This window comes from Melanerpes formicivorus, unplaced genomic scaffold, assembly GCF_026170545.1.
Source record: "Melanerpes formicivorus ecotype bairdi unplaced genomic scaffold, bMelFor1.0.p_v2 SCAF_82, whole genome shotgun sequence".
In the NCBI taxonomy this organism is placed as follows: domain Eukaryota; kingdom Metazoa; phylum Chordata; class Aves; order Piciformes; family Picidae; genus Melanerpes; species Melanerpes formicivorus.
The window spans coordinates 1246329-1267572 of record NW_027142434.1 but is presented as its reverse complement, the minus strand read 5'-3'; the positions used below and the strand labels follow the sequence as shown (position 1 = coordinate 1267572).

The 21244-nt window shown below is 64.5% G+C and overlaps 1 protein-coding gene across 2 annotated transcripts in view; it reads right to left on the bottom strand.

Moving 5' to 3' along the window:
• The window catches only part of NAV1 (neuron navigator 1), a 104624-nt gene that overhangs the window by 25690 nt on the left and 57690 nt on the right, over positions 1-21244 (bottom strand). For both annotated transcript variants that reach the window (XM_068164652.1, XM_068164651.1), the window contains exons 5-6: positions 19191-19293; positions 12283-12648 (exon numbers count right to left, since the gene is read on the bottom strand). In XM_068164652.1, coding sequence (XP_068020753.1) covers positions 12283-12648; positions 19191-19293 — 469 coding nt within the window. The remainder of the gene's footprint in view (positions 1-12282; positions 12649-19190; positions 19294-21244) is intronic.

Sequence of the window (21244 nt, the reverse complement as noted above, 5' to 3'; positions counted from 1 at the left end):
CTGTGGATGTGCCACTGGCATCCCTCCCCACAGCCACACCAGTGAGGAGAGCGTGGGCACAGCCAGGGCCTTTCCCTCTTCCCTTCCTCCCCTCTTCCTCCAGTTAATGGGGCAGAAAAAACAATTAGCTTCATAAATCACGACTGGAGGGGTTGGAGACTCCCTGTGGGTGTGGGCAGGAGTGGCTCTGCTTCCCCCCTCACATCCCCCTCAGGGCATCATGACACCCAGAACCCAGCCCAGACTGTCTTAGGAGCCCCACCCCTCCCTGCACGCCCCCTGCTCCTTTAGCAGACCCCAGCAGTGCTCCTGCAGAGCTCCCCAGACTCACTCAGAACCCCAGCAATTCCTCTAAGCTTACCGTAGGTCCCCCCTAAACCTCTGTGTGCCCTCCAGGATCGTCCCAACACCCCAGACAGTGCCAGCCCATGCCAGGGCCAGACTGCCCTGACCCCCTGGGCTTCCTGATCACAATCCAGGTCCCAGATCTGGCACCCTCACCAAAGCTGCACTTAGAGGAACACGGGCAGCAGAGACCTTGCAGATGGGGAAACTGAGCCAGGGAAGGGGGAGTCTGACTCACTCAAGCTCAGCCCGAAGAGGATCAGCATCACATCCCAGCAGCTGGTCTAGTCCCCTGGCCTCCAGGCAGCACAGCCTCTGGTTCCTGGCCCCCAGGTCCCCCAAGGTGTGGGGAGCTCCCCTCACGGGCACACAGGGCACGTGTGGCCCCTGCCAGGGCAGACCTGTGGCCAGGCCGTGCCTCTGCTCCAGCTCTGTGCAGTGTGAGCTGGGTCTGATCTCCCCGAGGCAGGGAGGCCGAGGCTGTGGGGGTGTCAGCCAGCACCACCCACCCCTGAAGCCCAAGCACAGGCCTGGCAGCCATGCCAGCAGGGCTGTGAGCTCAGCCAGATTCCCTGCAGGGGGTCAGTGCGGGGTCACCCCTCCTCTGAGCCTCCCCCCAGGTACTGGAAACCCCAGAGGAAGCTGTCCCTGCATGGGGATCCTCAGCTGCTCTGGAAGGTGACACACGAAGTCTCATTCAGGACCACTGTGCCAGCTCTGCCATGGCAGCTGCAGTGTGCCAGCTGCAGTGTGCCAGCTCTGCCGTGGCAGCTCCGCCGTGGCAGCTCCACAGGCTGCAGCAGCTGCTTGCAGGGGCCGGAGTCCCAGGGCAGCGCTGGGGTGGGTGGGGGCCGCTGTGACTCAGCCCTGCTTGCGAAACTCCTCTCTCCTCATGTCTGGACAAGCTGGTGGCCTCGGACACCGCTGCCAGCAGCGGCCAGGGCCCTTCACAGGTGCCAGGGTGGCACCCGGCAAGCAGCAAAGCCAGGGTTTAAGCTCCCTGCATAGCAAATAGGAGAGCAGTCAGGTTTGGGGGGGCAGATCCCCCCCCCAGGCAGCTCTCCCCCGGGGCATGGGGGCATGTGAGGTCTAGTTCTGGGCTCGGCTCTGCTCCACGTCCACACCCAGCCCCATCCAGGAGCTTCCCAAGCCATGGGCGTGCGCTGACCCCTGGGTGCCCTGCACCCCCTGAGCCCTGGAACCCCTCCCCACAACACCCTCTGTGTGCCTGCTCCAGGGGTTCGGGGTCTGCCTTGGGCACCTTAAGTCAAACCCCAAAACCAGGAGCCAGCTGCAACAGGCTTAGAGGAAGGACACAATGGTGGTGGTGACCAGGGGGGTTCTGGGGCCCCTTGCTGAGCCTGTCCCCAGTTCCCAGCTTGAGGCAGGGAGCCTATCCCCCCATTCCCAGCTGGAGCGAGGGAGCCTGGCCCCCACGTTCCCAGCTGGAGCGAGGGAGCCTGGCCCCCCCATTCCCGGCTGGAGTGAGGGAGCCTGTCCCCCCGTTCCCAGCTGGAGCGAGGGAGCCTGGCCCCCCCATTCCCAGCTGGAGCGAGGGAGCCTGACCCCCCCCATTCCTGGCTGGAGGCAGGGAGCCTGTCCCCCCCCATTCCCAGCTGGAGGGAAGGAGCCTGGCCCCCCCATTCCCAGCTGGAGGGAAGGAGCCTGACCCCCCCCATTCCTGGCTGGAGGCAGGGAGCCTGTCCCCCCCCATTCCCAGCTGGAGGGAAGGAGCCTGTCCCCCCCGTTCCCAGCTGGAGGCAGGGAGCCTGTCCCCCCATTCCCAGCTGGAGGCAGGGAGCCTGTCCCCCCCCATTCCCAGCTGGAGGGAAGGAGCCTGTCCCCCCCGTTCCCAGCTGGAGGCAGGGAGCCTGTCCCCCCCCCGTTCCCGGCTGGAGTGAGGGAGCCTGTCCCCCCGTTCCCAGCTGGAGCGAGGGAGCCTATCCCACATTCCCAGCTGGAGGGAAGGAGCCTGTCCCCCCCCGTTCCCGGCTGGAGTGAGGGAGCCTGTCCCCCCGTTCCCAGCTGGAGCGAGGGAGCCTGGCCCCCCCCATTCCCAGCTGGAGCGAGGGAGCCTATCCCACATTCCCAGCTGGAGGGAAGGAGCCTGTCCCCCCCCCGTTCCCGGCTGGAGGGAAGGAGCCTGACCCCCCCCCATTCCTGGCTGGAGGCAGGGAGCCTGTCCCCCCCTATTCCCGGCTGGAGGCAGGGAGCCTGTCCCCCCCCTATTCCCGGCTGGAGGCAGGGAGCCTGTCCCCCCCGTTCCCAGCTGGAGGGAAGGAGCCCCCGAGCCCCGGCACACGGCGCAGCAAATGTTTATCCATCGCCACTGCCCCAGCTGCTCCCCAGCACCCCCCGGCCAGCCAGGCTGGGGCCCTGCACACACGCTGGGCCACGTGCAGGGCCACGGCCGTGCCCCACGGGATGTCCCCAGCAAGAAATGACTTCATGTGCTCGCTGGGATGGGGCTGAGGGGTCAGCCCGGACCGGCCAAAGGCGAGCGAAGGGCGTCCGAGGGAAGGGAGCAGAGCGCCAGAGCCAATCCCGCTCGGAGCAGGAGAGGAGGGAGGCTGCTCCCCTGCTGCTCCCGGGGAGCTGAGCCAAACATCTGCTCCGGCCTGCCCCAGCGCAAGGAGCTGCGAGGAAGCCGGAGCCAGGCCAGCCGGAGCCAGGCCAGCCGGAGCGCGGCGGGTGCCAGCTCCAGAGCAGCCCTCCCAGGGGGTGCTGCCAGCAGCCACAGCCCCTCCAGAGATGACCACAGGCTCTGCAGCACCCAGCTGCCAGCAGCACCATCGTGGTGGCGTGGGACGGGTGCCCAGGCTGTGTGAGCTGGACACACGTGCCAATCCCTGTGCCACGCCACATCCCACAGTCCCAACGCTGCCACGGCTCCGTGTCACGCCCAGAGGCACAGTCAGGACAGTCCCCAGCCCACAGGGGTTCTGCACTGGGAGGCAAAACAACACCCAAAAGGACACCTCCAAACCACAGCAGCCCCAGGGGTGCACAAAGAGACAGCCCCAGGGGTGCACAAAGAGACTTCCCCAGAACACTGAAAGCCCCCAGGGGATGTGCACAGCCTTGGGAGGCTCAGGGCAATACCTGCACAGCCCAGCCCCTGCAGCACTCACGGATCACCAGGGAGCAGCAGCAGCACTCCCACAGCCTCTGCAGTGAGAAGGAGCTGAGTCAGCAGCCAGCCCCCCTCACTGCCTCCCTGCTCTCCTGGCCCCGTACTTGCAGATGGCAGGATTGGGCCCCACAGCACCCATGCTGTGCCAGAGGGGCAGAATGAGCCCAGCCTGGGCATCCCCATGGAATTCTGCCCCCGTGGTGTATTTGAGCAGCTCCAAGGATGAAGCCAGCTTAGCCCAGTTTGTCCCTGGGGACCTGACTTGGTGAGCTGCTCATCCCACAAACACCATCTAAGGGTGCATGGCTGAGCTGAGATTTCATGTCCTCACAGCTCACCTTGTGTGCCAGAGCCAGGGAGAGAGGCTCTTCCTCCTCCTCCTCCTCCTCTGTACCCCACAAAGAACAGCTCTGCCCTGACCCACTCGCAGCTGGCTGACATGGACAAGGCCACAGAGCAGGTCCCTCCCACCACCACCCAGCGTCCCCCACCGCATGAGGTACACCACAGGGAGGTGCTTGGACCCTGCTGAGCCCCTGCACTGGGTGCTGTGGCCTGACAGAGCCCCCTGGGGACATTCAGAGTCCCAGCACCCTCCCAGCAGCATCACCAGTTGTGGGGAAGCAGCTGGGGAGCAGGGCAGACCCCAGGGGTCTGGCAAAAGCAGCGTGGTGGAAAGGGCAACACCAAGCAGAGTGTGCTGCAAGCCGAAGGGATGTGTCAGGGCAAGGCAGGGACAAGATGCCACTTGTCACACCCTCAGCCCAGGATGCTGTCCTGCATGGGACAGTGCAAGCCCCACGGCCCCAGCACCCCCAAGCACAGCACCCAGCTGGCTCCTCAGCACCTCCCAGATGGCCTCAGGGAGCACCCAGGGGTGCCACATGCTCACTGCTCCTGCGCCAGCACCCAGGACCCACCAGAGCTGCTCACATCAGGTGCCTGAGCACAGGGGGCACAGATCAGCCTGCAGCTGCACTGCAGGAACAGCAGCGGGGAAGGTGGCACTGCTCAGACATGCAGGATGCGGCCCGGAGGAAAGCAGGCAAGGCCCAGCTGGAGCATTCTGCTCGGCTGCTCCCCACCTGCCCTGCACTGAGTCAGGCACAGGTCTGCACAGGAAGCACTCACACTGCAGCACCACGGCCCCAGCACCACGGCCCCAGCACCACGGCCCCAGCACCACGGCCCCAGCACCACACACCACAACCCCAGCACCACGGCCGCAACACCACGGCCCCAGCTGACACCACAACCCCAGCACCATGGCCCCAGCACCACATGCCACGGCCCCAGCACCACGGCCCCACCAAACACCACGGCCCCAGCACCACGACCCCACCAAACACCACAGCCCCAGCACCACGACCCCACCAAACACCACGGTCCCAGCACCACACAACACAACCCCAGCACCATGGCCGCAGCACCACGGCCCCAGCTGACACCACAACCACAGCACCACGGCCCCAGCTGACACCACAACCACAGCACCACGGCCCCAGATAGCACCACGGCCCCAGCACCACACACCACAACCACAGCACCACGACCCCACCAAACACCACAACCCCAGCACCACAGCCCCAGCACCACGGCCGCAGCTGACACCACAATCCCAGCACCACGGCCCCAGCACCAGCACCACAACCCCAGCACCACAACACCACCAAACACCACAGCCCCAGCACCACGGCCCCAGATAGCACCACGGCCCCAGCACCACGACCCCACCGAACACCATAGAATTGTTTTGGTTGGAAAAGACCTCTAAGATCATGGAGTCCAACTGTCAACCTCATGGCCACTATGGCCATTAAACCAGTGCCCAGAAGCCATGTCCACACATTTCTCAATCCCCTCCAGAGACACTGACTCCACCACTCCCCTAAGCAGCCTCTTCCAATGCCTGATGACTTTTTCAGTGAAGAAATTGTTTCTGATATCAAGATAAACCTCCCCTGGCACAATTTCAGGCCATTTCCTCTTGTTTTATCAACTGATACCAACCTCCATCTCACTACAACTACCTTTCAGGGAGATGTAGAGAGCAAAGAGGTATCCCCTCAGCATCCTCTGATCCAGAATAAACAATCCAAGTTCCCTCCTAAGACTTGTTCTTGGACCCTTCACCAGCTTTCTTGCTCTTCTCTGGACATGCTCCAGCATGTCATCCTGGTTAAGGATAGTATCATCAGTCAGGGTTGGAAGGGACCACAAGGATCAGCCAGCCCCAACCCCCCTGCCATGGGCAGGGACAGCCCACACTAGATCAGCCTGGCCACAGCCTCAGCCAGCCTGGCCTTAAACACCTCCAGGGACAGGGCCCCAACCACCTCCCTGCACAACCCATTCCAGGCCTTCACCACTCTCATGGGATAGAACTTCCTCCTCACCTCCAGTCTGAACCCCACCACAACCCCAGCACCATGGCCCCAGCACCATGGCCCCAGCTGGCACCACAACCCCAGCACCACGGCCCCAGCACCATGGCCCCAGCACCACGGCCCCAGCTGACACCACAACCCCAGCACCATGGCCCCAGCACCACAGCCCCAGCTGACACCACAACCCCAGCACCATGGCCCCAGCTGGCACCACAACCCCAGCACCACGGCCCCAGCACCACGGCCCCAGCACCACAGCCCCAGCACAGACCACAACCCCAGCACCATGGCCCCAGCTGGCACCACAACCCCAGCACCACGGCCCCAGCACCACGGCCCCAGCAGACACCACAACCCCAGCACCACAACCCCAGCACCATGGCCCCAGCACCATGGCCCCAGCTGGCACCACAACCCCAGCACCATGGCCCCAGCACCACAGCCCCAGCTGGCACCACAACCCCAGCACCATGGCCCCAGCTGACACCACAACCCCAGCACCACAGCCCCAGCTGGCACCACAACCCCAGCACCACAGCCCCACCTAACACCACGATCCCAGCACCACGCTGTGGCCATACAGCCACAGCGGTCCCCTGGCAGTGGGTGCACACATGCTGGAGGCACCCCCAGTGGGGTGCCCTTGATGGGTGACCTCCAGTGCCCAGGAAACATCCCCAGCCAGGCCAAGGGGTGAGAAAGCATCACTGGGAGCACTGCACCCTTCCAGGGACTGTGGGCAGCAAGCTGAGCAGCAGCAGGTGGGAACCTGAGCCTACAGCTGCCAAAGAACTTTCAGTGCCAGGGAAACAACCCAGGGGTTGGTGCTGTCCCTGCCTGTACCCTGCCCAGTCCCTAAGGACAGGCAGGGGAGCAGCAGAGCAGCACCACCCCAGTGAACACTGCCAGGTTAAGCAGAGCTCACTCCCCATGCCAGGCCGTTCACACACCATGGTGCCAGCCGTGGCATGGGCACATTCCAGCCAGGCTGCTTCCAGCTGAGGGCTGCCCTCCTGCAGAGCACAAGGAGGATACAGTGACAGGAGGAACAAAAGAAGGGTCTCACTGCCGAACAAGGAGGGCAAATCCAGAGCCCTCCAGAGCCCAAAACCAGCAGCAGGCTGCTGATGGAGTGGAGCTGCAAGCGCCAGCCCGGCAGCCACAGGCAAGCAGGCACCGGTGGGCAAAGAGCAAAGAGCCAGGACGGCTGATACAGAAACACTGCCGGGGGCTGGGCTGGCCCCAGCCGATCCCCACTCTCCCCGCCAGACCTCTCTCTGAGCTGGACCCCAGCACCCCACTGGCTGCTCCTCTGGGCTCACCCCAGCCACCATCCTGCCAAACTCACCCAACCCCCCCACGGCCGGAGCCCACACCCCAGCCATGCCTCACCTACCTTGGCCCTCTCTCCTGCCAGGCTGCCTGCCCGGCGAGCCACGGGGCGCCGGGTCCCACCCCACGGCCCCGCGGCGCTGCCAGGGGGCTGTGCCACCGCGTCCCGGGCACCACCTCTGCCGGGGGGCTGTGCCACCGCGTCCCGGGCACTACCTCTGCCAGGGGACTGTGCCACCGCGTCCTGGGCACCACCTCTGCCGGGGGGCTGTGCCACCGCGTCCCGGGCACCACCTCTGCCGGGGGGCTGTGCCACCGCGTCCCGGGCACCACCTCTGCCGGGGGGCTGTGCCACCCCGTCCCGGGCACCACCTCTGCCGGGGGGCTGTGCCACCGCGTCCCTCGAGCTGCCTCTGCTCTACCGTCCGGGCAGGCTGGCTGTGCGCCGGCGCAGGCAGCGAGGTGCTGCCCCGCGGCCGGGCTGGGGCCGATGGTCGCAGCTGCAGCGCATCCCGCCCGGTGCATTAGCGGCACCGGGAGACAGCCTGCGGCGCTGCTGCCTTTCTAGGTCAGAGCCAGCGAGGAGGCTGTGAGGAGTGAGGGGATGTGATGGGTGAGGGGCTGTGAGGAGTTAGGGGATGTGATGGGTGAGGGGCTGTGAGAGGATGTGATGGGTGAGGGGATGTGATGGGTGGGGGGATGTGATGGGTGAGGGGCTGTGAGGGGCTGTGATGGATGAGGGGCTGTGATGGGTGAGGGGCTGTGAGGGGATGTGATGGGTGAGGGGCTGTGATGGGTGAGGGGCTGTGAGGGGCTGTGATGGGTGAGGGGCTGTGATGGGTGAGGGGCTGTGAGGGGCTGTGATGGGTGAGGGGATGTGATGGGTGAGGGGCTGTGAGGGGATGTGATGGGTGAGGGGATGTGATGGGTGAAGGGCTGTGAGAGGATGTGATGGGTGAGGGGATGTGATGGGTGAGGGGATGTGATGGGTGAGGGGATGTGATGGGTGAGGGGCTGTGAGGGGATGTGATGGGTGAAGGGCTGTGAGGGGATGTGATGGGTGAGGGGATGTGATGGGTGAAGGGCTGTGAGAGGATGTGATGGGTGAGGGGATGTGATGGGTGAGGGGCTGTGAGGGGATGTGATGGGTGAAGGGCTGTGATGGGTGAGGGGCTGTGAGGGGCTGTGATGGGTGAGGGGATGTGATGGGTGAAGGGCTGTGAGAGGATGTGATGGGTGAGGGGATGTGATGGGTGAGGGGCTGTGAGGGGATGTGATGGGTGAAGGGCTGTGAGAGGATGTGATGGGTGAGGGGCTGTGAGAGGATGTGATGGGTGAGGGGATGTGATGGGTGAAGGGCTGTGAGAGGATGTGGTGGGTGAGGGGCTGTGAGAGGATGTGATGGGTGAGGGGATGTGATGGGTGAGGGGCTGTGAGAGGATGTGATGGGTGAGGGGCTGTGAGAGGATGTGATGGGTGAGGGGATGTGATGGGTGAGGGGCTGTGATGGGTGAGGGGCTGTGAGGGGATGTGATGGGTGAAGGGCTGTGAGAGGATGTGATGGGTGAGGGGCTGTGATGGGTGAGGGGCTGTGATGGGTGAGGGGCTGTGAGGGGATGTGATGGGTGAAGGGCTGTGAGAGGATGTGATGGGTGAGGGGCTGTGATGGGTGAGGGGCTGTGAGGGGCTGTGATGGGTGAGGGGCTGTGAGGGGCTGTGATGGGTGAGGGGCTGTGAGAGGATGTGATGGGTGAGGGGCTGTGAGGGGATGTGATGGGTGAGGGGATGTGATGGGTGAGGGGCTGTGAGGGGATGTGGTGGGTGAGGGGCTGTGATGGGTGAGGGGCTGTGAGGGGATGTGATGGGTGAGGGGCTGTGAGGGGATGTGGTGGGTGAGGGGCTGTGATGGGTGAGGGGCTGTGAGGGGCTGTGATGGGTGAGGGGCTGTGATGGGTGAGTGCTCCTGGCTGGCAGGGCAGCTCCTTGCCCTGGCTGGCTCTGAGGAGGAGGGGATGCCCCTGCTCCCTTATCCTGGTTCTGCACCCAGTGCCCACACTCCTGGACAGAGCATCCTGGGGTCCACCAGCACCCAGACAGGGACATCCTTTGGGGCCCTGCCATGCTGCCTGCTCTAGGGGACCCCACCTGAGTCCTGCTGTGGGACCATGAAGGAAGAAGCTGTGACTAAGTTACTGCATGGCCTCATCCAGCAGCATTCTAGAGACATGCCCCTGCTGCTGTGCTGCCCCAGCTGCCATCCTGCACCCATCCCTGAGGAGCAACACCCAGCAGAGAGCACCCAGCATGTCTCTGGCAGAGCACTGGGCAGTTCCCTCGGGTCACATCCAGGGCATCATGCTCTGCACAGGAGCAGGGAGTGGGGCATCCAGCCCTGGCACTTGCTGGCCCAGCTCACTGTGGCACTGAAAGCCTCACCCACACTGGGGAACTGTGGTGCTGCCAGGGCCTCATGGGAGCCTCAGCCAGGCAGGGCTCCATCCCCAAAGCCTGGCCCTGCCCAGGAGAAGCGAGCCCTGCCTGGGGCACGGACAGTGTGAGCCCAGAGGTGCCAGCAGGGCTGACCCTGCCCACACTCTGCCTGCTCTGGCTGGTGGACAGGAGGTGCTGCTCTGGTTCACCCCTCCCAGAGCTGCCTCCAAGGACACCTCAAGGTTATCCTCCTGCACCAGCAGCTGCAAGATGAGGCTAGGAGTGAGCCTGGGAGCAGTGCAGCCTTCACGCCCACAGCCAGACCCCCACTGCTGTCCCGGCCTTCCAGGGCAGCCCTTAGCCACCCCACTGCCCACCACACCCTGCAGTCCAGCAGCCAGTGGCAGGTGGGGCCATGCCATGCCACCTTTGGCAGCCAAGCCATGGATTGTGGTCCCCAGGAGGGGTCCACATTGAGCCAGCACAAGGCACTCCTGTCCACATGCACAGGGCAGCCCCCCACGGTCACCCCACGTGCCCATGGGGAGGCCAGGTCTGAGGTCCCCAGTGCCATGGACACTCTCACCCCCACACCAGAGCATTGCAGGGGCAGAGCCCAGCACAGGCAGCCCTCAGTGTGTCCCCTCCAGCTGTGACCTGCTTCCAGGCCCCATCTGGGTAGCACTGGCCCCCAGCTGGGTGTGAAGCCATGAGCTGTGCTCTGTCCTGCAACCAGCTGACGTGACTGTGGCCACCCCAGCAGGGCCAGAGCAGCACTGTCAGGAGGCCAAATTCCTCCTCCTGCTCTGGGACAACTCAAATGCTGAGGTTATTTATTTTCTCCTGTGCTGAGACAGGAAACCTCCAACATGCTGGGAGCCTGGACCCCGGCCAGGGCCGGGGGAACCTCCACAGCTCAGCGGGAGCCAGATGCGTCTGGAAGGAGAGCGCAAGCCCTGGGCCTGCTGCGCTCTGCCCACCTGGCAGGAGGTGGCCCTGGCCCTGAGGGCGGAGGGACAGAGGCAAATGGGGGTCCCAGAAACAGGGGACCCCACTCAGCAGCACACCCTGCTCCACCATGGTCATACCCACAGCCAGTGACACCTCGGTCCTTGATCCTAGCTGGGCTGCTGAGATCTGACCCAGTCTGTCCCCCCCCAGGCCACCAGGACTCCTGGGTGGGCACAGGACATCCCTTCAGTTCCAGGGTCAAAGGCAGCAGCCCACACCCACTGGTGTCAACTGGTAGAGCACTTCTGAAAGCAGCAGTGCTCACCCCAGCAGGGCTGGGGGCTCCTGCTGCCACACAGCACTCGCTGTTCCCAGCCCCCCGCTCTGGGGACACTCAGATCAAGCTGGACACTTTCTGCACCATGCCAGCAGCATGCCCCACCTCAGGAGGTCATCAGCCCCAGCTGGCCCAGCAGCACCAGCACTGAGAGGGCCACACTGCCTTGCTGGTGGGAAAGCATCTCCTGGGATGCAGGGACACAATCCACCGCCCCCAGCCAGCCTGGCTGTGACCTCTGTGCTCCTCCATCCCTGCTGTGCCTGATGCCCCTCAACCCACAGCCCAGAGAGGAGCTGGGGATACCCCCAGGAGATCCCCAGCCTGTTGCAGCCACTGTTCAGAGGGCAGCTGCTGGATGCATGCAGGACTCCTCAGCTGACCAATTGCACACCACAAAGAACAACCCAGCCCCATTCCATGGGTGCCAAGAACAACAGCCTCACCCTGGCACCTTTGGATTGGAACATGCTGCAGGAGCCACCTCCTGGACCTGCTGGCACCTCTCACTGGGAAAAGATTTTAGCTTACAACTGTGGTTAAGGGACTGGTAACAGAGAGCATAAAGCCAGCTCCCCCTGAGCAGGAGCTACTCTCTCCCACCCCTGGGTTAGGGACTTGGGTAGGAATGGCTTCAGTTAGGGTTGCTGGGGACTTCTGCTCCTGTCAGTTAGCTACTTCTGGCCAGGGCTTCGGTGCAGAGATGCTGCTGGGGATGTGCTCAGGACTGCTGAGCAGTCCTTTGCTGCTTCCTCTGTTAAGGGCTTCTGGGACTCCTGCTCTAAGTGGGACTCTGAGACCCTGCAGTGCTGGGGATTCTACAAGGCCTGCAGAAGAGGAGGCTCAGGGGAGACCTCATTGCCCTCTACAACTACCTGAAGGGAGGTAGTAGCCAGGAAGGGGTTGGTCTCTTCTCCCAGGCACCCAGCACCAGAACAAGAGGACACAGTCTCAAGCTGTGCCAGGGGAGGTTTAGACTCGAGGTGAGGAGAAAGTTCTTCACTGAGCGAGTCGTTCGCCATTGGGATGTGCTGCCCAGGGAGGTGGTGGAGTCCCCATCCCTGGAGGGGTTCAGGAGGGGATTGGATGTGGCACTTGGTGCCATGGTCTGGTCATGGGGTCTGTGTTGATAGGTTGGACTCAATGACCCTCGAGGTCTCTTCCAGCCTTAGTGATACTGTGAGACTGTGAAGGCAGCAGCAAAGGACTTCTGGGAGGACTTCTGAGATTCTCTGCCCTCTGCATCCTGGAGTCTCCCTGCTCTGCGGCAGCAGGGCTGGCGCCTGCCTCCCTCACCCACTGCAGCCCGGACCGGGGGAAAGCGCGGCAGCAGCGGCCCAGGCAGCAGCCCTGGCCCAGGCACTTACCCCGTGGTGATGTCCTCGTCCTCAGTCAGGGTCTTGCCCATCAGGTCGCTGTCGCTCATGTACCCTGACTTCAGCTCCACGTCGTCCGAGTCCAGCGCCTCCACCAGCTCCAGGCGGGAGATGTGGCTCAGCTTGCTGGGGCTGCGCATGGGCATGGTGTGGGAGTAGTGCGCCCGCTCGCCGTGCGCGTACCAGCCGGGGGTGCCCTCGGGGCGGCAGGTGCCCCCCAGCGAGGGCGCGTCGCCCGCCTGCAGCCGGGGGCTGGCCTGGCCGTAGCGCCAGGAGAGCGGCGAGGAGCGGTTGGACAGGCTGGAGACGCTGCGGGCGTTGGCCTCGTCGCTGTCGTAGCAGGGCATCTCCAGGGAGCTGCGGGCACAGCGGCACAGGGGTCAGGGCACAGCGGGCACAGGGGGGCAGGGCAGGGCACAGGGGGGCAGGGCACAGCAGGCACAGGGGGGCAGGGCACAGCGGGCACAGGGGGGCAGGGCACAGCAGGCACAGGGAGGCAGGGCACAGCAGGCACAGGGGGGCAGGGTACAGCAGGCACAGGGGGGCAGGGCACAGCGGGCACAGGGAGGCAGGGCAGGGCACAGGGGGTCAGGGCACAGCGGGCACAGGGGGGCAGGGCACAGCAGGCACAGGGGGGCAGGGCACAGCGGGCACAGGGAGGCAGGGCAGGGCACAGGGGGTCAGGGCACAGTGGGCACAGGGGGGCAGGGTACAGCAGGCACAGGGGGGCAGGGCACAGCGGGCACAGGGGGGCAGGGCACAGCAGGCACAGGGGGGCAGGGCACAGCAGGCACAGGGGGGCAGGGCACAGCGGCACGGGGGGCAGGGTACAGCAGCACAGGGGGCACAAGGGGTCAGGGCAGGGCACAGCGGACACAGGGGGGCAGGGTACAGCAGCACAGGGGGGCAGGGCACAGCGGGCACAGGGGGGCAGGGTACAGCAGGCACAGGGGGGCAGGGTACAGCAGGCACAGGGGGGCAGGGCACAGCGGGCACAGGGGGGCAGGGCACAGCGGGCATGGGGGGTCAGGGCAGGGCATAGCAGGCACAGGGGGTTAGGGTAGGGCACAGTGGGCACAGGGGGTTAGGGCAGGGCACAGGGGGTCAGAGCAGGGCACAGCAGGCACAGGGGGTTAGGGCAGGGAACAGGGGGTTAGGGAAGGGCACAGTGGGCACAGGGGCTTAGGGCAGGGCACAGCGGGCACAGGGGGTTAGGGCAGGGCACAGCAGGCATGGGGGGCAGGGCAGGGCAGGGCAAGGCACAGGGGGGCAGGGCAGGGCACAGCAGGCACAGAGGGTTAGGGCAGGGCACAGTGGGCACAGGGGGTTAGGGCAGGGCACAGCGAGCACAGGGGGTTAGGGCAGGGCACAGCAGGCACAGAGGGTTAGGGCAGGGCACAGCAGGCACAGGGATTTAGGGCAGGGCACAAGGGGTCAGGGCAGGGCACAACGGGCACAGGGGGTTAGGGCAGGGCACAGTGGGCACAGGGGGGCAGGGCAGGGCACAGCAGGCACAGAGGGTTAGGGCAGGACACAGTGGGCACAGGGGGTTAGGGCAGGGCACAGCGGGCACAGAGAGTTAGGGCAGGACACAGTGGGCACAGGGGGTTAGGGCAGGGCACAGTGGGCACAGGGGGTTAGGGCAGGGCACAGGGGGGCAGGGCAGGGCACAGCAGGCACAGGGGGGCAGGGCAGGGCACAGGGGGGCAGGGCAGGGCACAGAGGGTTAGGGCAGGGCACAGCGGGCACAGGGGGGCAGGGCAGGGCACAGGGGGGCAGGGCAGGGTGCTGAGGGCCGCAGGGGACTGCAACAGCTCAGTTTTGAGGCAAGGCCTGAGGCTCCCAGGAGCATGGGTGAAGGGACACTCTGCCCTGGATGCCCTCCAGCTCAGCTGGCATGGGATGGTGCCCCCTGTCAGGTACCAGCACAGCATCCCCTGCCCCAGGACCCACTGGGACATCCTCCATGGGTGTCTGGCGGTGCCAATTCTCCCCAGGGTCTGGGATGCAGTCAGGAGCTCTGTGCCTCCCTACGGCCCCACCACCCCACAGAGGTTATGCTCCCCACAGGGCCCCAACCACCCACCCCAGAGCAGGGGCTGGGGTGCCAGCAGGGCTGGTGGCAAACATGCTGTGGGAGAGGGGTCAGCACCTCTCTGGAGACTAGCCCACCCCCAGCCTGAGTTGTGCTGAACCCCACTAACAGGCATCCCTTAGTGGAAAGCCCAGAAGTGCTCCCCCATGGCCCAGCTGCTCCCCCTCAGCCATTTCACCTCCATCATTTCAAGGCTGCACCCCAGAATCACTCCAGGCCCAGGACAGGACAAACTGGAGTGGTGACAGGGGACAGGTGATCAGGTGATGCCTGGTGGCTGTGGGGCAGGCTGTGGATGTGCTCTGCCCGGACTGCAGCAAGGCCTTGGCCACCATCCCCCACAGCCAAGCCCTGGCCAAGCTGTCAGCCCCTGGCTGGGACAGCAGCTCTCTGAGCTGGGTGAGGAACTGGCTGGAGGCTGAGCCCAGAGAGTGGTGGTGAACGGTGCCACAGCCAGCTGGCAGCCAGGCACCAGTGCTGTGCCCCAGGGAGCAGTGCTGGGCCCTGTGCTCTTTAACATCTTCATTGATGATCTGGAGGAGGGGATGGAGTCAGTCAGCAGCAAATGTGCAGCTGACACCAAGCTGGGAGCAGAGGTTGGTCAGTGAGAGGACAGAAGGGCTCTGCAGAGGGACCTTGCCAGGCTGCACAGCTGGGCAGAGGCCAACAGGATGGCATTCAACAAGTCCCAGAGCCAGGGGCTGCACTTTGGCCACAGCAACCCCAGGCAGAGCTCCAGGCTGGGGGCAGAGTGGCTGAGAGCTGCCAAAGAGAGAGGGAGCTGGGGGTGCTGATTGACAGCTGCCTGAACAGGAGGCAGCAGTGTGCCCAGGGGGCCAAGAAGGCCAAGGGCATCCTGGCCTGCAGCAGGCAGAGTGTGGCCAGCAGGAGCAGGGAAGTCCTTGTGCCCCTGGACTCTGCATTGGTTAGGCCACACCTGGAGTCCTGTGTCCAGCTCTGGGCTCCTCAGGTCAGGAAGGAGATTGAGAGACTTGAAGGTGTCCAGAGAAGGGCAACAAAGCTGGGGAGGGGTCTGGGGCACAGCCCTGGGAGGAGAGGCTGAGGGAGCTGGGGTTGCTTAGCCTGCAGAAGAGGAGGCTCAGGGGAGACCTTCTTGCTCTCTGCAACTCCCTGCAGGGAGGTTGGAGCCAGGTGGGGGTTGGGCTCTTCTCCCAGGCAGCCAGCACCAGAACAAGAGGACACAGTCTCAAGCTGTGCCAGGGGAGGTTTAGACTGGAGGTGAGGAGAAAGTTCTTCCCTGAGAGAGTTGTTGGCCCTTGGGATGTGCTGCCCAGGGAGGTGGTGGAGTCCCCATCCCTGGAGGTGGTCCAGAAGGGATTGGATGTGGCACTTGGAGCCATGGTTTGGTCATGAGGTCTGTGTTGATAGGTTGGACTCAATGATCCTCAAGGTCATTTCCAACCTTAGTTATACTGTGAGACTGTGACACATGCTGGGGTGCAGAGGCTGTGAGAGAAAGGATGCTGAGGGCTTAACCAGGTAACAGGTCCCGGAATCAGCATCCCACACCAAACCCCTGCTGAGTGAACCTCCACATCTGGGCAGGAGGGGGCACCCCGAGATAGGGCTGCCCAGCTCCATGAAGTTGCATCCAGTTCTGGAGCCCCTAATACAGGAAAGATCTGGAGGGGCTGGAAGGTGTCCAGAGCAGGGCCAGGAGGAGGAGCAGAGGGCTGGAGCTGCTCTGCTGTGAGGACAGACTGAGAGAGTTGGGGTTGTGCAGGCTGCAGAGGAGAAGGCTCCCAGGAGACCTCATTTTGGCCTTCCAGGATCTGCAGAGGGCTCCAGGAAAGCTGGGGAGGGACTTTTTAAGGTCTCAGGGAGTGATAGGACTGGGGGGGATGGAGCAGAACTAGAAGTGGGGAGATTCAGATTGGATGTCAGGAAGTTGTTCCCCAGGAGGGTGGTGAGAGCCTGGCCCAGGCTGCCCAGGGAGGTGGTGGAAGCCTCCTGCCTGGAGGTGTTTGCAGCCAGGCTGGAGGTGGCTGTGAGCAACCTGCTGTGGTGTGAGGTGTCCCTGCCCATGGCAGGGGGCTGGGACTGGCTGAGCCCTGAGGTCCCACAAGTGTGCAGCTCTCCGGCCAGCCCAGAGCCCATGGATGCGTCCCCAGCGGGGATGGAAGCCCAGCTCCTCCCCACACCTCTCAGGATGTATTCTGGGCAAATAGCAGCTGGGGAGTGATGATGCTGAGGCTAAATTTAGACACCAAAAATGATTACTTCTTGGAACAGCTACTTGGGAACCCACAGCCCTGGACTTGGCTCCAAGCGTTCACTCCCCGGCCTGGAACCAGCAGAGCAGCAAAAGCCAACCCCCGGCTGCGGTGCTGCATTCAAAACAGGGAACAACATACAAAAACTGAGGAAGTTTGGTAAAGCAGAACTCAAAGGGGCAGCTCAAAGGGTGCAGTTTCAGTCAGCAGCTCAAAGGGTTCAGTTTCAGTCAGCAGCACAAAGGCTGCTTGAGGATGTTCTGCCAGCGGCTCGGAGCAGATGCAGACCACGTCCCCAAAAGCAAAGCACCCAAGGAAGCTCGGTGCAGAGGCTGCCAGGAGCGCAGGGACAAAGCCGTGTCCCAGAGAGGAAACAGCAAAGGTTGAGCCCCCAGCTGCTGGATGTGAAGAATGCAGCGTGGGGAGCAAGGGAAACCTGAGGAGGGAATAAAGGGCGAGCCCAAAGCGGCCGCAAGGACGGCGGCGATGCGAGGCTCACGCAGAGGACCGCAGATGACATCGGCGGCAGAGACGCCGGCAGGAAACCTTCCCCGGAGCAGCACTCGCGGCTCCCTGAGCAATTACAGCACTGCAGGGAAGGGCTGACACAGCTCTGGGAAAGGAAAATCCAGCTCACAGCTGCCGAGGAGCTCCCAGAGGGATGTAGGGAGCTGCCCGGGCTGCCAGAAGGTGGTGGACGAGAGCCCTCGGCACGGGCGGAGGAAGGCAGCAAACAAACTCAGCTGCCACGGGCTGAGGGAAGCTCCTCGCGTGTCAAAGAGCCTCCTGAGGGACTGGGCTCGGGGGTCAGTCGCCTTTCTCTGTGGCAGGGATCTGGCTGAGGCCTCCACCGCGGGATGTACTCATAACTCATCAAGAAAAGGAAGTGAGAGCCAAGAGTCAACCCCCAGCAGCAACACTAATTTAATCAGCCTTAATATCCCTGCCCTACTTCCCTGAGAGCAGGGCTGGCAGAGGATCTGCCAAGGAGCTGAGCGCTGGGGCGAGAAGGCAGGGGGGGGAGTGTGACACAGATGAACACAGAGCCAGCAGAACACAAAGCAGCTCTGCTGGAGCTGGGAACCAGCTCCTGTGTCCAGCCAAGGGATCAGAGCTGTAACAGCCAATGCCAGGAAATGGGCAGCTCAGGGATGGTGCTGCAGCCCCCTGCCACTCCCCCTGCCCCAGGGTTCTGATGCCACTCCCCCTGCCCCAGCACTCTGCTGCGAGCCCTCCTGCCCCAGTGCTCTGATGCCACTCCCCCTGCCCCAGCACTCTGATGCCAGCCCTCCTGCCCCACTGTTCTGATGCCACTCCCCCTGCCCCAGCACTCTGCTGCCAGCCCTCCTGCCCCACTGCTCTGATGCCAATCCCCCTGCCCCAGCACTCTGCTGCCAGTCCTCCTGCCCCAGTGTTCTGATGCCACTCCCCCTGCTCCAGCACTCTGCTGCCAGCCCTCCTGCCCCACTGTTCTGATGCCAATCCTCCTGCCCCAGCACTCTGCTGCCTTCAGCCCCCAAAAGAGGCAGAGAGTGCAGTGAGAATGAGCAAGGTCCAGAAGAGTTTGTGGCTTAGGAGGAGCTAAATGGAGCAGGCTGCTTCCTCCTGGACAAAGCTGAGGGAGGGGCAAGCCAGGGCAGGTCTGTGATGATGAGTGGTGGGCGAAGGGGAGGGAGGAAGCTGCTGCCTTTTGCCTCTTGCAACACAAAGATGAGGACGGAGGGAACCACGAGGTGGCAACAAACACCAGGAGAAGGATGGGAGCTGCACCCTGGGATTTCCTGGATGGCTGGCACCTGGCACACACCCTCTGCAAAGCCCAAACCTGGCTGCACCAGCGGGGTGGGAGCCGGGAGGGTGCCCTGGGCAGACGCCCCCTGCCCACCCGCAGCCCCCAGCCCACGCTGAGAAGGGCCAGGACCTTCTGCCAGGCATCAGGCTGGAGCCTCTGGAGAGACCCCAGGCACATCCTGCAGGGAGGGACAGGGCAGGACACAGGCAGCTCCAGGAAGGTGTCAGAGCTCTGAGCGCAGGCAGACTGCTCTGGCTCACCAGACCGCAGTCCCCCCTGGGGTGCTGCCAGCTCCACACTGGGCAGGGTACCCCACCTCTGCCTGTGGGCTGCTGGGCATTTGGACAGCTCTGTCTGAGGGTTTCTCTGCCATCAACTCCACACAGAGCAGAGAAAAGCAGTCATGAAGAAGGATGGAGCCTGTGGTCCACACCTGAGCAGGTGCAGGGACACCTTCACCTCTAGCTGTCCACTCAGGGACACCTGAACAGCAGAAACAGACCCCATCCCCTGCCTGGGGGCACCCAGCTCCCCTTGGTGCCACCCCCACTCATCCCCACTGCCCCTCAGCACGTGAGGTAGAACTGCTCTGCTGCAGCCTCGTGCATCACACCCCAAGGATTTGGGGGGCACCCCTCCAAGTCCCCTTACACAGGGGCCCCAGGCCACGGGGCAAGGATGGCTCCCTCCCACCTGCATGGTTGTCACTTCCCAGCCACCACAGGCTGCCTCACTGCCCCGGGAAGGACACTGGCTGTGGAGTGTGCCAGGGCCTCACCTGTGAGACACCTGAGAGCCCCTCAGGCTGGACATGGTCTCCTCCAGGTTCTGCCGAAGGTCCAGCACATTCTGCACTGTCCTCTTCCTCTGGGACTCGGGGTCTGCAAAGAGACAAGGTGGTGGCTTTAAAGGCTCCTGCACCCCTCTGCCCACAGCTGTGCCCCTCATCCCCCTCCCACACCCCTCTGCCCACAGCTGTGCCCCTCAGCCCCCTCCCACACCCCTCTGCCCACAGCTGTGCCCCTCAGCCCCCTCCCACACCCCTCTGCCCACAGCTGTGCCCCTCAGCCCCCACCCACACCCCTCTGCCCACAGCTGTGCCCCTCAGCCCCCACCCACACCCCTCTGCCCACAGCTGTGCCCCTCAGCCCCCACCCACACCCCTCTGCCCACAGCTGTGCCCCTCAGCCCCTTCCCACACCCCTCTGCCCACAGCTGTGCCCCTCAGCCCCTCCCCACACCCCTCTGCCCACAGCTGTGCCCCTCAGCCCCCACCCACACCCCTCTGCCCACAGCTGTGCCCCTCAGCCCCTTCCCACACCCCTCTGCCCACAGCTGTGCCCCTCAGCCCCCTCCCACACCCCTCTGCCCACAGCTGTGCCCCTCAGCCCCCACTCACACCCCTCTGCCCACAGCTGTGCCCCTCAGCCCCTTCCCACACCCCTCTGCCCACAGCTGTGCCCCTCAGCCCCCTCCCACACCCCTCTGCCCACAGCTGTGCCCCTCAGCCCCCACTCACACCCCTCTGCCCACAGCTGTGCCCCTCAGCCCCTTCCCACACCCCTCTGCCCACAGCTGTGCCCCTCAGCCCCCTCCCACACCCCTCTGCCCACAGCTGTGCCCCTCAGCCCCTCCCCACACCCCTCTGCCCACAGCTGTGCCCCTCAGCCCCCACCCACACCCCTCTGCCCACAGCTGTGCCCCTCAGCCCCTCCCCACACCCCTCTGCCCACAGCTGTGCCCCTCAGCCCCTCCCCACACCCCTCTGCCCACAGCTGTGCCCCTCAGCCCCTTCCCACACCCCTCTGCCCACAGCTGTGCCCCTCAGCCCCCACCCACACCCCTCTGCCCACAGCTGTGCCCCTCAGCCCCTTCCCACACCCCTCTGCCCACAGCTGTGCCCCTCAGCCCCCTCCCATACCCCTCTGCCCACAGCTGTGCCCCTCATCCCCCTCCCACACCCCTCTGCCCACAGCTGTGCCCCTCAGCCCCCACCCACACCCCTCTGCCCACAGCTGTGCCCCTCAGCCCCCTCCCACACCCCTCTGCCCACAGCTGTGCCCCTCAGCCCCCACCCACACCCCTCTGCCCACAGCTGTGCCCCTCAGCCCCTCCCCACACCCCTCTGCCCACAGCTGTGCCCCTCAGCCCCTCCCCACACCCCTCTGCCCACAGCTGTGCCCCTCAGCCCCTCCCCACACCCCTCTGCCCACAGCTGTGCCACTCAGCCCCTTCCCACACCCCTCTGCCCACAGCTGTGCCCCTCAGCCCCTCCCCACACCCCTCTGCCCACAGCTGTGCCCCTCAGCCCCTTCCCACACCCCTCTGCCCACAGCTGTGCCCCTCAGCCCCCACCCACACCCCTCTGCCCACAGCTGTGCCCCTCAGCCCCTCCCCACACCCCTCTGCCCACAGCTGTGCCCCTCAGCCCCCACCCACACCCCTCTGCCCACAGCTGTGCCCCTCATCCCCCTCCCACACCCCTCTGCCCACAGCTGTGCTTCCCCAGCCTCTTCCTACACCCCGTGCCCCCCAGCTCTTGCTCAGTCTGCTGGGAAGGGGCAGAACAGGGCTGCCACCAGCTTGGAGCTCCACCACCATGAAATGCCAAAGGTGCTGTGGCCAGGAGCAATGAGCTGGGCAGGGGCCAGCAGGGCTCAGGGGAACCACACAGGGCCACAGGACCCACAGAGGGGACAGGAGGCCAGCTACAGTCAGGTGAGCCTGCAGTGCTGTGACTCTGCTCCATGGGGCCACACAAGAGCCCTGCAGGAGCATCCCCAAACCCTGCGGCCCCCAGGCCAAAGCAGTGCTCTGGTGGTGGTGCCACAG